This window comes from Panicum virgatum, chromosome 6K (genome assembly GCF_016808335.1).
Source record: "Panicum virgatum strain AP13 chromosome 6K, P.virgatum_v5, whole genome shotgun sequence".
Taxonomy (NCBI): Eukaryota; Viridiplantae; Streptophyta; class Magnoliopsida; order Poales; family Poaceae; genus Panicum; species Panicum virgatum.
The window spans coordinates 48,182,721-48,196,165 of record NC_053141.1 but is presented as its reverse complement, the minus strand read 5'-3'; the positions used below and the strand labels follow the sequence as shown (position 1 = coordinate 48,196,165).

The 13,445-nt window shown below is 45.6% G+C and overlaps 2 protein-coding genes across 3 annotated transcripts; one reads left to right on the top strand and one right to left on the bottom strand.

Annotated features, from left to right (window-relative positions):
• The first annotated feature begins 6,709 nt into the window (after positions 1-6,709).
• Positions 6,710-7,889, top strand: LOC120713128 (protein TsetseEP-like). 2 transcript variants are annotated; one of them, XM_039999122.1, is made up of 2 exons: positions 6,710-7,041; positions 7,090-7,889. In XM_039999122.1, the coding sequence occupies exons 1-2, from the start codon at positions 6,754-6,756 to the stop codon at positions 7,615-7,617; spliced, it is 816 nt and encodes a 271-aa protein (XP_039855056.1). In that variant the 5' UTR covers positions 6,710-6,753; the 3' UTR covers positions 7,618-7,889. The 2 variants fall into 2 exon arrangements, with proteins under 2 accessions (XP_039855056.1, XP_039855057.1); XM_039999123.1 differs by having other exon boundaries at positions 6,710-7,149; positions 7,216-7,889.
• Positions 7,890-12,710: 4,821 nt separating this feature from the next.
• On the bottom strand, positions 12,711-13,359 carry LOC120713594 (ethylene-responsive transcription factor ERF096-like). The gene has a single exon (XM_039999524.1). It carries the CDS (start codon positions 13,113-13,115, stop codon positions 12,711-12,713), a length of 405 nt encoding a protein of 134 aa, XP_039855458.1. The 5' UTR covers positions 13,116-13,359.
• Between the last annotated feature and the right edge of the window lie 86 nt (positions 13,360-13,445).

The following is a 13,445-nucleotide window of genomic DNA, read 5'->3' as shown; positions in this document are numbered from 1 at the left end:
TTATAGGAATTGCTTGTTTACTTTCTGTTATCAATATAAGGACGACGGACGGGGTTGTGTTCGATATCATGTCCTATGTGAGACCCCGTCTGTATTGATGAACTTGCTAAGGTCGCGGTGTGTGGTAGTGTTGGTTAAGTTTTTGAACGTACTAGCCACATGCCGTAAATATGGTACGCGGTAAGCCTAGTAACCGATTGGACCGGGGAGTGGATATACCTGACACTCTCTCTTAGAGATAGGTTTATTTTATGTTGCGCAACACTACGACTTCTAGGGACAAGGGTGGACCGGGCACGGGTGGACCTTGGAGCCCTGTAGTCGGGGAGAGTGTTCCTATCCACGAGCCGGAAAGAAAGGCAAACGGTTGTTTGGAAATGACCCGACGGTATTCCAAACGTGTGTGTTGGGTTTTCCTTGCAAGGTTGAATTTCGATTCAGAATCGTCCGCCTCTCACGATGAAATGAGACTGCTTGATCTCTTTGCCACACAGAGTAATAAGAGCAACAATATTCTTATTAATCTTGATGTTTGCTTAGAAGTTCCACTATGAATGGTTAGTAGATGCTTACATAGATTGGTTAATCAACTAGAATCTTGCAGCTAAAACTTGAAAGTAAGGACCTACTCTTTATTGCTTTTCAGCAAAGGAAAACCAGAGCCTTACCAAGCCTTGCATAGTCTAGCTAAGGTGGGCTACTTATACCCGTTGTCGGTTAAGTCTTGCTGAGTATTAGAATACTCAGCCTTGCTGTTGAAACCCTTTTTCAGGTATGACTTTTGAGGATCAGGTCGCTAGCTTGACCTATCCTTGCTCGTTGCCTCCTGGCTGGTCCGTAGAATGGGATACGTCTTCGGCCGGCAATGACTATGACGAGTGATATCAGGCTTGGGCTAGCTTGGTATACTTTTGGCGACGTGTTGTAGAGATCGTGTTTCATCTTCCGCTGTTTAGACTCTGAACTTATAATCATGACTTGTATAACTGTTTTACTTAAGTTGGTTTTGTAATAATCCTTTGAACTGGTTTGTAATCTTTAATATGCCTGTGTTGTAAAATTGTGGTTGTAATATCTCTGGACTCGCCTTCGTGCGGGGTATGCTTGTTCGATCCAAGAATCGGTGGTTGTATCGGGACGTTACCCGACAGACCAAAAATTGTTCCGTTTGAAGTGCGTTTAAGCTAATGTTGCCTTTATGGTGATGGTTTACGCACTTGAGCCGGGATAATTTAGGCGGTTCTGCCACAGTTCAGATCTGTTGACTTAGGGTTTGGTTGCTGCGGGCTCTGATTCGAATTCCGGATGCTTGGAGAAGTTCTTGCTCGAATATGTAGAGCTGGTTTTTTGAATTACGCTCGGATTTGAGAGCTTGTTTCGAGTTCGGTTCAAGATGGAAGTGATACTCTACTCTTGTGCGGGTTGCTTCTAGTTTGAATTTCGTCGACTCTTGGATATTTATAGAAGCCTGATGCGTTGCCATCGGCTTTTGGAAAGTGAACAAGTACATGGTAATTAAAGAAAATCGATTTCATTAAAAGAAAGGTCATTACAAGGAAAAGCCGATTGTTACAAAGGAATTAATCCTTCGACTTTGTGATCCTACCCCTACGATGCTACCTACATCTACCAATCGTAGGTATCTGAGTGCCTACGGCTCTTGGGGCTTCGCGCCGATGCGTCTCCGCCGTCGTCATCGTCGTCATCACTGCCGCTGTTGTCGGCGGCGGCGGCACTGCTGCTGCTTCGTCCGCCGCCGCTGCTGCTTCCTTCTTCGCTTCCCTCTGTGGGGGCTTTGAGGAATTGGTGGGGATTTCCTCCTGCCGCCGTGTCGTCGCTGGAGGAGGAGTCGATCTCTTCAGAGGAGTCGGCTCCCTCCCAAGAGAAGCCGTCGTCTTCGTTGTTCTCCAGTTCCTTCTGGAACAGGAACTGGAGGTCTTCCTCTCCTTCAGTCGTGGGCTCGTCCTCCTCGGAGACGACCCCGAAGTCAAACTCCTCTGCATCCCAGTGCAGAGTAGCCAGCGCTTCATACGCTGCTATCGGGTCCCACTCCGGTGTCGGCTCCCGACTCTCTGGGATAGAGTCGATGGAGGAGGCGGAGAGGGAAGAAGAGGAAGAAGAAGGAGAAGAGGAAGAAGAGGAATCTCCGAAGGAGTTGGAGCCAGAGGAAGAAGAGATCGCCATGGCTGGCAGAGGAGTGGGGTTTTCTGCGCTACTTGGCTCTGGGAGGAAGAATGAGTTTGCTGTGAAGAAGAGCCGATTCGAGGTGAGATTAAATAGTAAAATGATGGAAGATGGATCGACAGTTTCACATTCTACGAGGAGCCAGTTGCAGAGACATTGCGTCTTCTTTGGTGGTTGCAGTGTGTTTAATGGACATTAACGGAAAGATGAAGCGACGGAGTGGTTTTGGAATTATCATTGCCAAAACCAGGGGGCATGTGTTATCGCCATAAATTAGCAGTGGGCCAAAAGTAAGATGAGCTTAAAGCAGAAGATTAAGAAGACTTGGAACTCGGCTCCTGCGTGAGTATTTGGGCCACATGGGCCATGTATCTTTAGATTTAGTTCAAGATTAGAGATAGAGTCCGATCGGGACAAGATTAGTTTAGATTGTTTCCCAAGTCTCCGGACTATAAATATGTACCCTTTGTTATTCATGAAAAAAGGGGAACATCATCACGTCTCGCAAACAACAACTCTCGACGCATCGCCACCCCTAATCTTAGGGTTTCATCCAAGTAAGCGCCATGCTGCCCTGATCGCTTCTTGCGATCAGGGCAGCGTTGTTCTTGCTTTTACCTTGGTATTACTCGTACTGAAGCGTTTTTGATGACGAGTAATGCTAGTTATCCTGATGTTCGTAGCATGACCTTTAGTAGATCTATCGTTCTTTTGTTGCTTATCGTCTACGAATATCATGTTGTCTTTCCGCGATCACGTCATCATCTTATACTAATTCTTGTTGCATAGGGTTAGCTGCGTAAAGGCAACGCTCTGCTTCTTTTCCATCTAGTAGATCTAATCTGTTACAGTTTGATCTAATCTGTTACAGTTTGCTCTTGTACACAAGAGTTGGCGTAATATCTGTTAGATTAGGCCTTGCAAACGGGTTGGATGATCCGGTGGTGTATTAGATACTCTTTCTTAGCCTTGATAGGGATTGTTCCGGGAATCGGCTCTTGCTAGTTCTTAGGCCTCTGTTTTTTGTTATGGTTTAGTTATCTGTTACGTTAATTAGGCCCAGTCACGTGTAGGATGTTCCGATCTAGCAGTGAAGCTTTTACCGTCGTGGATTAGATTAGTTAGATTTAATTGAAGCAGCTTTACAGTTATTTGCTTTACTCATCAATATCTGGATAGATGCAGATCCAATCTGACACCGGGACTCGATCGGCTCTTTAAAGCCGATGCAAGAGTCATCCCGGGGAGCCGACCACGGCTCGGACTTATGTTTCCACGTGTTTGTGTATGCAGGCAAATCGTCGCAAGCACGTTCGCACCTTCCTGATTAGGTATAGGTCAGGTGGCACGCCCCGCGTCTTCACAAGCCGCGGCGTGTGCTGGAATTGCGGGCCGTCGATGAGGGAGCAGTGCCTGCCAGCGCCCCGGCGACCTCCCGGCTCTTTGTGTTGCCTGTCGCTGCTCGCCGGTGGGTTTCGACCGACAACACGGGCACAATTTGAACCATGAATGCCATCGACAAACACGCTAGTCAAGGACCAAGACCAAGGAGAAGAACACTGCAAGCTCCACGCTGGAGACCAAGATCCCGCACCCCCTGCGCCCCTGGACAACCAAGGCTACTCACCCATGGGCGCCGCTGACAGACACACAGAGTGGTGGTAGGGCATCACCGACGCTGGCGAGCTGACGAGGAGCAAACAGCAGCAACAAGGAGGAGGCTCCATCCGGTATAGAGAGGCGGAGAGGTGCAAAAGGCCTCCAAGAAGGGAGCGGCGTCCACAGACGTCGCCGTCCAAGCTTTCGCCAGCACCTCGGATATGCAGACCACACCTCGCCACGGCGGGGGAGCCCGGCCACCGCAAGGATCCAGCCGAGGCACCGCCGCCATGAGCAGCCACACAGGAGCGCCGGCGGCAGAGGCGTCGTCCAGCCGCGCCGCACGGCGATAGCGGCACCTGCCAGCCGGGACCCTATGGTCGATCCGCAAGGGGCAGACCCAAAAAGGGCCGGCAGGTGTCAGATTGAGGACCACCAACACTGGATCTATGCACCGGCGGCCACCGGTCGGCGCAACTCCGGTGAGAAGAGAGAGAGAGGAGAGGTGGGAGGAAAATCTCAGGGGGAAGAAGTGCCCGCCGCCGCCCTCATCGCGGCTGGATGGACTTCCACCGGCGAGCTCCGACGGCGGCGCGGCGTTGGGGAGGAAGGGGCAGGCTTGCTGGGGGGGTGGCGGCGGCGCTGCCCGAATTACTGAGCAACCATCCGTTGCTGACTGTTGAGCAAGAGGGAATTCTTTTTTCTCGAATACGTAGGAGAGCTTCACATCATTGTATTAAGCAGAAGAATAAAAGAGTTTACAATGGCCCAACACCGAGTGGAAGCTTGGCAGGTCTAAACGGCGAGCCGTTGGAAAAAGAAGAAAACACCGGCCTAAAGCACAGCGAGCCTATACTCCTCACATCTAAGACAACCCAATCTAGTTGCTCCCGCCTCCACCCATAACTGAATCTCAAGCTTGATGAGCTGCAGTAGCTGAGCAGCGGAGGAAGAACACCGATAAAAAAGACGGGCATTTCGTTCTTTTCCAGAGGAGCCAAATGACCAGCATGATTGGGAATTCATATTAATAATCCATCAGCAGGCATAATATAATTGACGAGCTAATAATAATAGCTGTGTACATGCATGTTTAATTTGGGGGCGCTGTCAGCGTCCTGCGGCTGTATGTGTAAAGATCGCTTCGATCGATTAATACACATGTATCACGCCAACTCGTATAGTATGTAGTGCGTGCGTGTTTTCAGTTGAGCTAGTAAGGGTACTACGACTACTACTACTACACTACAGATGGGGGCCTAAATTAGCTAGCTACTTGATTCAATTCGGCAGCGTGGATGATGGAACTGGAGAGGAGGCCGGCCAGGCAACTCTGTTCGCTGTGCTGTGGCTGGTGGCTGGTGCTGATTTATTGTGAGAGAAAAATACTGCTGGTTGGCTGGTGGCTGCTGGTCGGTGCTGGTTTGGTATGAAAGAATAACATTGTTGGATGAATGCAGCGAATGGAGTGTATACGCTGATGGATGATGGAATGGAAGGATAAAGCAGTTAAGCAAAGAGATGTAGGTAGGTAGCTAGCTAGCTTTATGCACGCGCGCGGCTCCACCATTGCTATGCTACCTTCGTCATGATGCATATCTGATCTCCACCACACTTAGTCTAGATTGACAGGCACAGTACAAGTACAGGAAGCGTGTGTTTACTTGGTTCTGAGTTGGAGTGTTTTTTCAAATAAATGAAACCGTTCTATTTTTTTTTAAAAAAACTCAAACCGTTCTGTTTTATTAGGAGATGGCTCTATCTTATAGCTAGGATTCTTATCCAAACATTTAGAAAATGGGATGGATCTCTGTCCCTCCCCCACTTTGCCTTGCAATCAAACACATACAAATAGTACAAAGCATGCACGCGCGCCCCTGCACGCGGTAGCTCCCTGCGCGTATGCGCCACTAGCTACGCATTCATTCTCGATCACTTCACTCTCGTCTCGTCTCGTCTCGTTTCATTCATTCTTCCTTTACATATGTGATGAATTGATTTGCGCGTCAGTGCGGCTGTCATCGTGTCGACCCTCTATTGTGCATCACCAAACTAAATCCCACTACACTGGAACAACACATCTTAATTAAGACGTCATCTCATTATTATAGGCATGCATGTGCTTTCGTTATAGCTAGCACTCTTATTATCAATATATATATAATTATCACAAATTCTAGTTAATTCAAAACTTAATTAATTTGCTTATCCTAAACACACACACACACACACACACACACACACACACACACACACACACACACACACACACACACACACACACACACACTGAAGGTGGATTCGAGACATTTAGTAGGCAAATAGGAAACTCTCCGTTGTAATGTATTTTGCTGATTCAGATTTATATTATATATATCGAAAATTAGGTCTGATCGCCAAGTCCTTTTCCTCTTCTTCTTTCCTGCATGCCTTTTTAACCAGATAACATAACCCTGTGATCGATCGATATATACCTGTAGATGGCATCAGCAAAGATATACTATACTACACCTACACTAGATAGCTAGCTAGCTGTTAAAAAATTAATAATCCTAAAAGAAACCGTGTACTACTGTCGAAAGCTTAGCTTAGCTTCTACTGTATATATATGTTGTCATGCATCCCCAACTAAACAGAGGGAGTTGTTAATAATTAATTATTACGTCGTCGTCGTACGAAGAAACAAGTACTGATGATGGAACATGCATGAGAACGATGCTCCTCTCTTTCCCGATCCACAGTGACTTGTCTGGTGGTCGCTAAAGTTGCACATACAAAATTAAAGCTGCAACTAATTAACCGCGGCTAGCTAGTGCCATGGCAAAATCACGCACAGTGCAAGGAGATAGATGGACACGCGCGTCCACCGCTGGTTGGCCTTCCATGCCTATAAATCAGCAACCATGCCTTCCTTCTCCCTACCATCTGTGCACAAGCAACCACAGCTTGTAGTTAGTGGCAACGAGCCAGATGAGGTCTGCTCTCCTCTCACTATGTTTTCACTTGGCCCTTGCAGCCACACTGCTGGCTGCGAGTGCTCCTGGCCTTGCTTGTGGTAGGGTGATCGACCCAAAACCACGACCCCAACCAACACCTCAGCCTGATCCAAAACCGGTACCAGGACCTGATCCAAAGACTGAACCCAAACCAGCACCACAGCCTGGCCCAAAGCCCGAACCACAGCCCGACCCAAAGCCTGAACCCAAGCCCGAACCACAGCCCGACCCAAAGCCTGAACCCCACCCAGCACCACAGCCTGGCCCAAAGCCCGAACCACAGCCCGGCCCAAAGCCCGAACCACAGCCCGGCCCAAAGCCCGAACCACAGCCCGATCCAAACCCCAAACCAGCACCACAGCCTGACCCAAAGCCAGAACCACAACCCGATCCAAACCCCGTACCACAGCCCAACCCAAAGCCTGAACCCGAACCGAAGCCGGAACCACAGCCCGATCCGAACCCCACACCACAACCTGACCCGAAGCCGGAACCCAAGCCGCAGCCTGACGATCCAAATAACCCCGATGCACAACCTGCAGGGCTGAAGCCGGAACCCCAAGCAGAACAACCCTCCTCATCATCGGTGGTGCATGTTGTTCCCCGTCCGAGCACTAAACCCACACTAGAGCCCAAGCGTAAGCCAGAACCAAGCCCGAAACCTACACCTGATCCAGAGCCTAGACCCCAACCTGAACCATCCAAACCAGAGCCGGAGCCAACGCCAGAGCCAAAACCTCAACCTGAACCGTCCAAGCCAGAGCCCCAACCATCAAAGCCGGAGCCAGCACCCCTCTCATCACGCATTGGCGCGGCCACTACCATGGAAGGGAACTGAGACGGCTATCGTCTATGACCAATGTCAATGTGCATGCATGTGCAACCTATATGTACCTAGCTCTTGGCTATGACCAAGCAATGCGATAGAGAGTTTGTGTAAGAGTGAGCTATTTATATGTGTGTAGCATTATATATATTGCTGTTTCTATGGATTTTATCTACTAACGTTTTCCGTATATATATTTCCATCATAAGCATGCATTGGCATATACATGCTATATATGCTAAGTTTGTGTATCATCAATGAATAAAAGAAACAAGTATTATATTGTATATATGCGTGTGTTGTTGCCACATTTATTCTCAACCTTTTCTTTTGTTATTAAAATGAACAAATACAAGATTGTATCTATTTTTATTGATAGGGCAGGGAGTTTACAGAACTTGCAGTTTTTCTCTCTCGAGATCAAGGTATTCTGCCATCGACTTTTAGACTGATATTTTTAGATCAAGCGGCGTCTGATCCAGCAAATACTCTAGTGCCTATCAATCCGTAGACTAGACTCTTTGGCCATTTGTGCCAAGTGTTGAGATGCCACGGCAACTAACTCTTGTGTAGTAGGTGTTTGGAGAATAACCCATCTACGAAGCCAGTGCGATACTATGAAGATATATAACCAGTACCATCTTGTGTGAAGCTGGTGAAGGCGAACATGCTTTTGCCCCTGCTGCTCCCGAGATGTCAAAACGACAGAAATAACAAATTATAATCACATATTCGATAAAAAGATGCGCAAATCTTTTGCGTATTCGATAAAAAAATAATCACATATTCATATACAGTAGGAGTACATAGATTGTTAGCTGTTCTACAGAAGAATAAGGAGTGCAGTTCTATAGTACACCCCAAAATTAAAGAAATGATATTGTTCTAGCTTCTTCATACATATATAGTGGGCAAGTCTTATGCTCGGTACCAATAGTGTTTTTTATTCATGATGATTCTTTAAATTATTGTGGCAACACTAAGTGTGAATCAACGTGCATGTTAACCTAGAGATATGGAATTGTTGTACATTGGGCTTCTGTCTCTTTTGGTTCTAATTCAGAGGAGGAGAGGACAGAACCACTGTTGGATTGATGCTCTACAATCTGAAGCCATATATAGGATACTACTACATATGCACTATTGACTGGCTTCAACTTTCACTACTGGTCGAGAGCATCAAATTCTCGCCAAGTATATATAATCGTAGAAAACGCCATACCTCCACACATGCATGCTCCTAGCCTAGCTAGCTAGCTCCTGCTACTTAATTATTAGTATATATATACGTTTGTTTGCTTTCAAATAACTTAATTGACTTTTAAATTGTGCCCGCACCTGCATTGACGAGCGAGCTTCTTTTTGTGCTTATGTGTAGTAAAAAAATTTCGATGTCAGGAGAGGATCTATCAGCTCCCGGCCGGGCGTCTATAATTCTATTCCTTATTAGCTTCTAGAAGCAGGCATAGCATGCTCACTCTCAGTTCCCAGCTGATTAGAAAAAGATTGATCCGCAAATCTAACAAAGGCACAAAAAGTTTACCTTTTCTCAGACCAAATAAAGGACCAGCTAGCGCTGAAAATGCATCTGATTCTAGAGTACTGGCTACTCATTATATATGTAGTTTTGTATATGCCTGCCACCCAACACAAATCAATCTTAAACCATGCCTATTGCTGCTGAGCTATTCAGAGCAGGAAAAGTCGTCTCTGCTGCCCATATATGATTAAGGTTTAATTTGTTCCTCTAGGTAGGTCATGTGTATAGCCATTATATTGTATTGTTTCCTACTTATTAATTATCTCTGAATCAAGCCAGCCTTTACCTCCAGTTTATACCCTTGTTTAAACACCTACGCCTCATCTTACGTAATTTCGGTTACGTTTGCACATCACTCCTTTACAGCATCAGCATCCAACAAATAAACAATAAGCAGCATGATTATATTTCAACCTCTGCAGATGCGGCATGCACCACTTGCTCATTACCTATTATTATATCTTGAGCAAACCGTTTAATTTGGCCATATACTAGCAAGCAGCTGCTAGCTAGAACCACTGCATGCATGCATCCATTGAACTCAAACAAACAGCACAGTCACCTTTTCGATCATTACTGTCCCTAGGCGGCTACACAAGATAGATGTAAAGAAACTGTTGGAAAAGTATATATAGCTCACACACCCCAAAAGAGCCGTTGGAAAAGTGGCTGACAAAAAGCGCTATCACCGGTTAAACCGATGATCCACTTTGTGTCATCACCGGTTTAACCGGTGAGCACCTTTTTTCAACTAGCCGTTATACTTCAACGGCTACCTTAATCAACCGACGTAATTAACCGGTGAATGCATCTTCATCGCCGGTTTAACCGCTGCATGTAACTGCACCAGAGTTCCCGAAAACCAACTCTCTGGACAACTACACCGACGTAATTGACCGGTGTATCATCGGTTCAACCGATGTATGCATTTCCCTTGGTCTTCTTCTGCAGTTGCACCGACGTATTCAATATCTTCATCGTCGGTTCAACCGACGCAAAACCCTAGCCTCAGCTTCTGGGTTCATTGCACCGGTGAGTACAATTTGCTCATCATCGATTTAACCGGTGATAGCAAAATGTCTCTGTCTTGTTTGTTTTGACTTGATTTCTTCACGGTCATCTTAACAATCATATTAGTCCAAGTGTTGTGTTGTCTATATCAATCACCAAAACATTATATTGAAATATGGCATGAGAGGCCATTTTCGCTACAGGTGAGCTGCGTGCTAATTTGTTGAGTAAAGCTCGGTAATGATACAATTTTTCACAGCTAGTTAATCTCATACTACTTAAGTGATGATAAATTATGCGTGCATGTGATGGATGTGTCATTGTCTCATCTTGTAAAGGATATACTCCTATATAACACTAGTATTCAACTTCCAAATTAATAAATAAACTAAAACAATGGAAAATACAACTAATAATAAGCTATCCAAATGATTAACATATTAATAATGATGCATTTGCATGCATGCACTTGGCCTGATAGATGGAAAATAATCATCTGACCTGATTGGCGGTTCGTCTAAAAATCAAGGTGTGTGTTTGCATAAATACACATGGTGTGAAAATAATATGAAGGAACAAACTCCATTACTAATAATACATTAATTATGTCGGTTTGTAGCTCCATGGGCATTTGTGACAGTAAAGCAGCAGGTTTCTCCAACAGTGCCTTCGTCCTCTCTTATAAGCTGGTTTGTCTGCACAAGCCGAAGCTGGCGAAGAGGGTACTAGCTAGCTCCCATTAATAAGCAGAGGGAACCCAAATTACAGTGCCGGGCTAAAGAAATAGTGTATATGCATTTATGTATGTGAAAATGCACTAGAAGGTTTGTAAGCTGCGACATCGTTAATTACTTGAGAAGTGATACATGCATGCATGCATGTTTCCCTAGCTAATAATGAATGAACTTACCATGTTCATAACCCCCTTGTGTTGACTAATGCAGCTCCAGGCTTAGCTGTGTATATTCAGGCCCTCTTTGGGTGGGCTCCGGCAGCTCTGGCTTCTACACTGCTCATCTACTGTTGATTACTGTTTTACTGGAGCGGGGGGAGCTAGGCATTCCTAGCTCCGGTGGCTCCAACCTCCCCCGCGTTGACTGTAGCACGGAGCAGCAAAAACAGCTCTATACTACAGTATCACAAACAGTGAAAACAGTAGCCAAGGAGCTGGAGCCGGAGCTGACGGAGCTCTCCCAAACAGAGCCTCAATATTTATCATCTTATATGTTCTTATTCATCATGTGTTGTGCCTCGATCCCATTATGTTTCACTACAACCCTCCTAAAAACATTTCTCCTTTCACATATATATGTTCAGGTTCAACAAGTTATTTGTAGAACATGAAGTAGGCAACTTTACTGCAACAAATTGAATAAAAGTACTCCATGTATTTTAATTAGTTATTAAGGAAGAAGAAGAAATTAAGTTGCTAGTGTATATGGATGATTGTAGCAATAGAATGCCTAGAATCTATCGCCACCTGATCTCCAAAACACATACCACTTTGCTTGTTATTTTGAACAGCATAACACACCTAGCTGCTATATATATTCTAGGCATATAGGTAAGGACGATATAAAATTCATAATGAATTAATTAACCTATTAATATAAGCTTCACACACACACACATATATATAGCAGTTTGCACATATATATCGTTTCCTGCTATATGTAAGGATGGATGGTCAAAGCTAAAACCATATATATATATATATATATATATATATATATATATATATATATATATATATATATATATATATATATATATATATGACTCGCTCCATGCAGTTTAGCAACTTATTGTTGGAAAAGATTGTAAAGACCTGCTAGCTCTGTTGCAACTTGAAACTGCTAAATTTTGCACGGTTGCTCTGGTCTCGTCGCCATGCATACATATATATGGCACCAGAACAGCATGCAATCCATGAACGGAGGATGAATAATAATATTGAACTCAAATAATGCAAAAGGCCAGAAACAGTGAGATTATTATTGATTTGTACATGGTAAAAGCTAGGAATTATACACACAGTAACAATTAATTGGATGTATGTTATCCTGAGCATTTTATGTTGGTTCTTCTATCTATATATATGTGAACTAACTAACTAACTAACTAACTAACAAATCATGCATGCAAGCATCTTGTCAATTGGCTACTGAAAAATGATGTCAAGACTGCACTACTATATCAGTACAAATTAAAGGGTATATATGTAGCTACTTATTTAAGCAAAGCAAGCACGTGCTACTATTATGCATGCATATGCAGTTAAGATTGATACATATATGCATGGGTCACTGAATATTATTGGACCATCAGGCCGGTCATCAGATCACCGGTCAAGAATATCATTCCAATCCAAGATTATTGGTACATACAACAGATGGATGCACCAGATTCAAGCTTGGTATGCATGATTATTATCGATCAAGGACCTGCATGCGGCTAGCTAGCATATAATATATAGCAGGTGATGCTGCTGCTGGGTAGCAGGGCTTCTTGGTGTTCATGCACCTGCAGCTGAGATATATATGCATGATGTCGATCAGTTGTTTTTTCCGTCACTGCCCTTGAGCATCTCCTGCAGCACCTGGTCGTCCAGGTACTCCAGCTCGATCACCTGCCGCCCGCCGCCTGTTCCTCCTTCCTGCTGCTGCTGCTGCTGCTGCCGGGAAGAAGACGACGACCCGCCGCGCGCGTAGTTGCGCGCCTCCGCCGGGAAGTTGAGCACGGCGAGGTGCCCGCGCATGGCGTAGGCCTTGCGGTCGTACGCCCTCGCCGCCTCCTCGGCCGTGTCGAAGGTGCCGAGCCACACGCGCACGCTCTGCCGGCTGGAGTCGCGGATCTCGGCGGCGAACTTGCCCGACGGGCGCCGCCGCACGCCGCGGTACTTGGTGGGCTCGCCGCCGTCCTTCCCCTGATAATCATCCCATCCACCGCCACCCTCCATCAGATCGATATGATGCTTAATGATCTTCGATGAAAATAAATCTCTCGGCCGATCCACGACCAGCTTGATCTCGATCTGTGTGTTAACCCTAACTGCTACTGGAATCACTGCAAGCACTAGCTTATGAGACTGTGAAAGTTTGTGTTGCTGCTTGCTTAATTGTGTCGTTGGTGATGTGATGGCGATGGTGGCGCCGTATTTAAGGTGAGTAGCAGCAGCAGCAGCAGCAGCTATGGCTTGGTAAGAAGCCCTAGCTAGGTAGCTAATGGAAGGTCGTGACTCGTGATGACAAATTAAAGAAGAAGATGCGGATTCTCGCGGTGATGGAGA

What these genes read in the sequence shown, in the direction of transcription:
- LOC120713128 (XM_039999122.1), top strand. Translation starts at nt 6,754, where the DNA reads ATGAGGTCTGCTCTCCTCTCACTATGTTTTCACTTGGCCCTTGCAGCC. An exon ending in CCCACCCAGCACCACAGCCT is followed by an intron (nt 7,042 to 7,089) that starts GGCCCAAAGCCC and finishes GAACCACAGCCC; the next exon opens with GGCCCAAAGCCCGAACCACA.
- LOC120713594 (XM_039999524.1), bottom strand. Translation starts at nt 13,115, where the DNA reads ATGGAGGGTGGCGGTGGATGGGATGATTATCAGGGGAAGGACGGCGGC.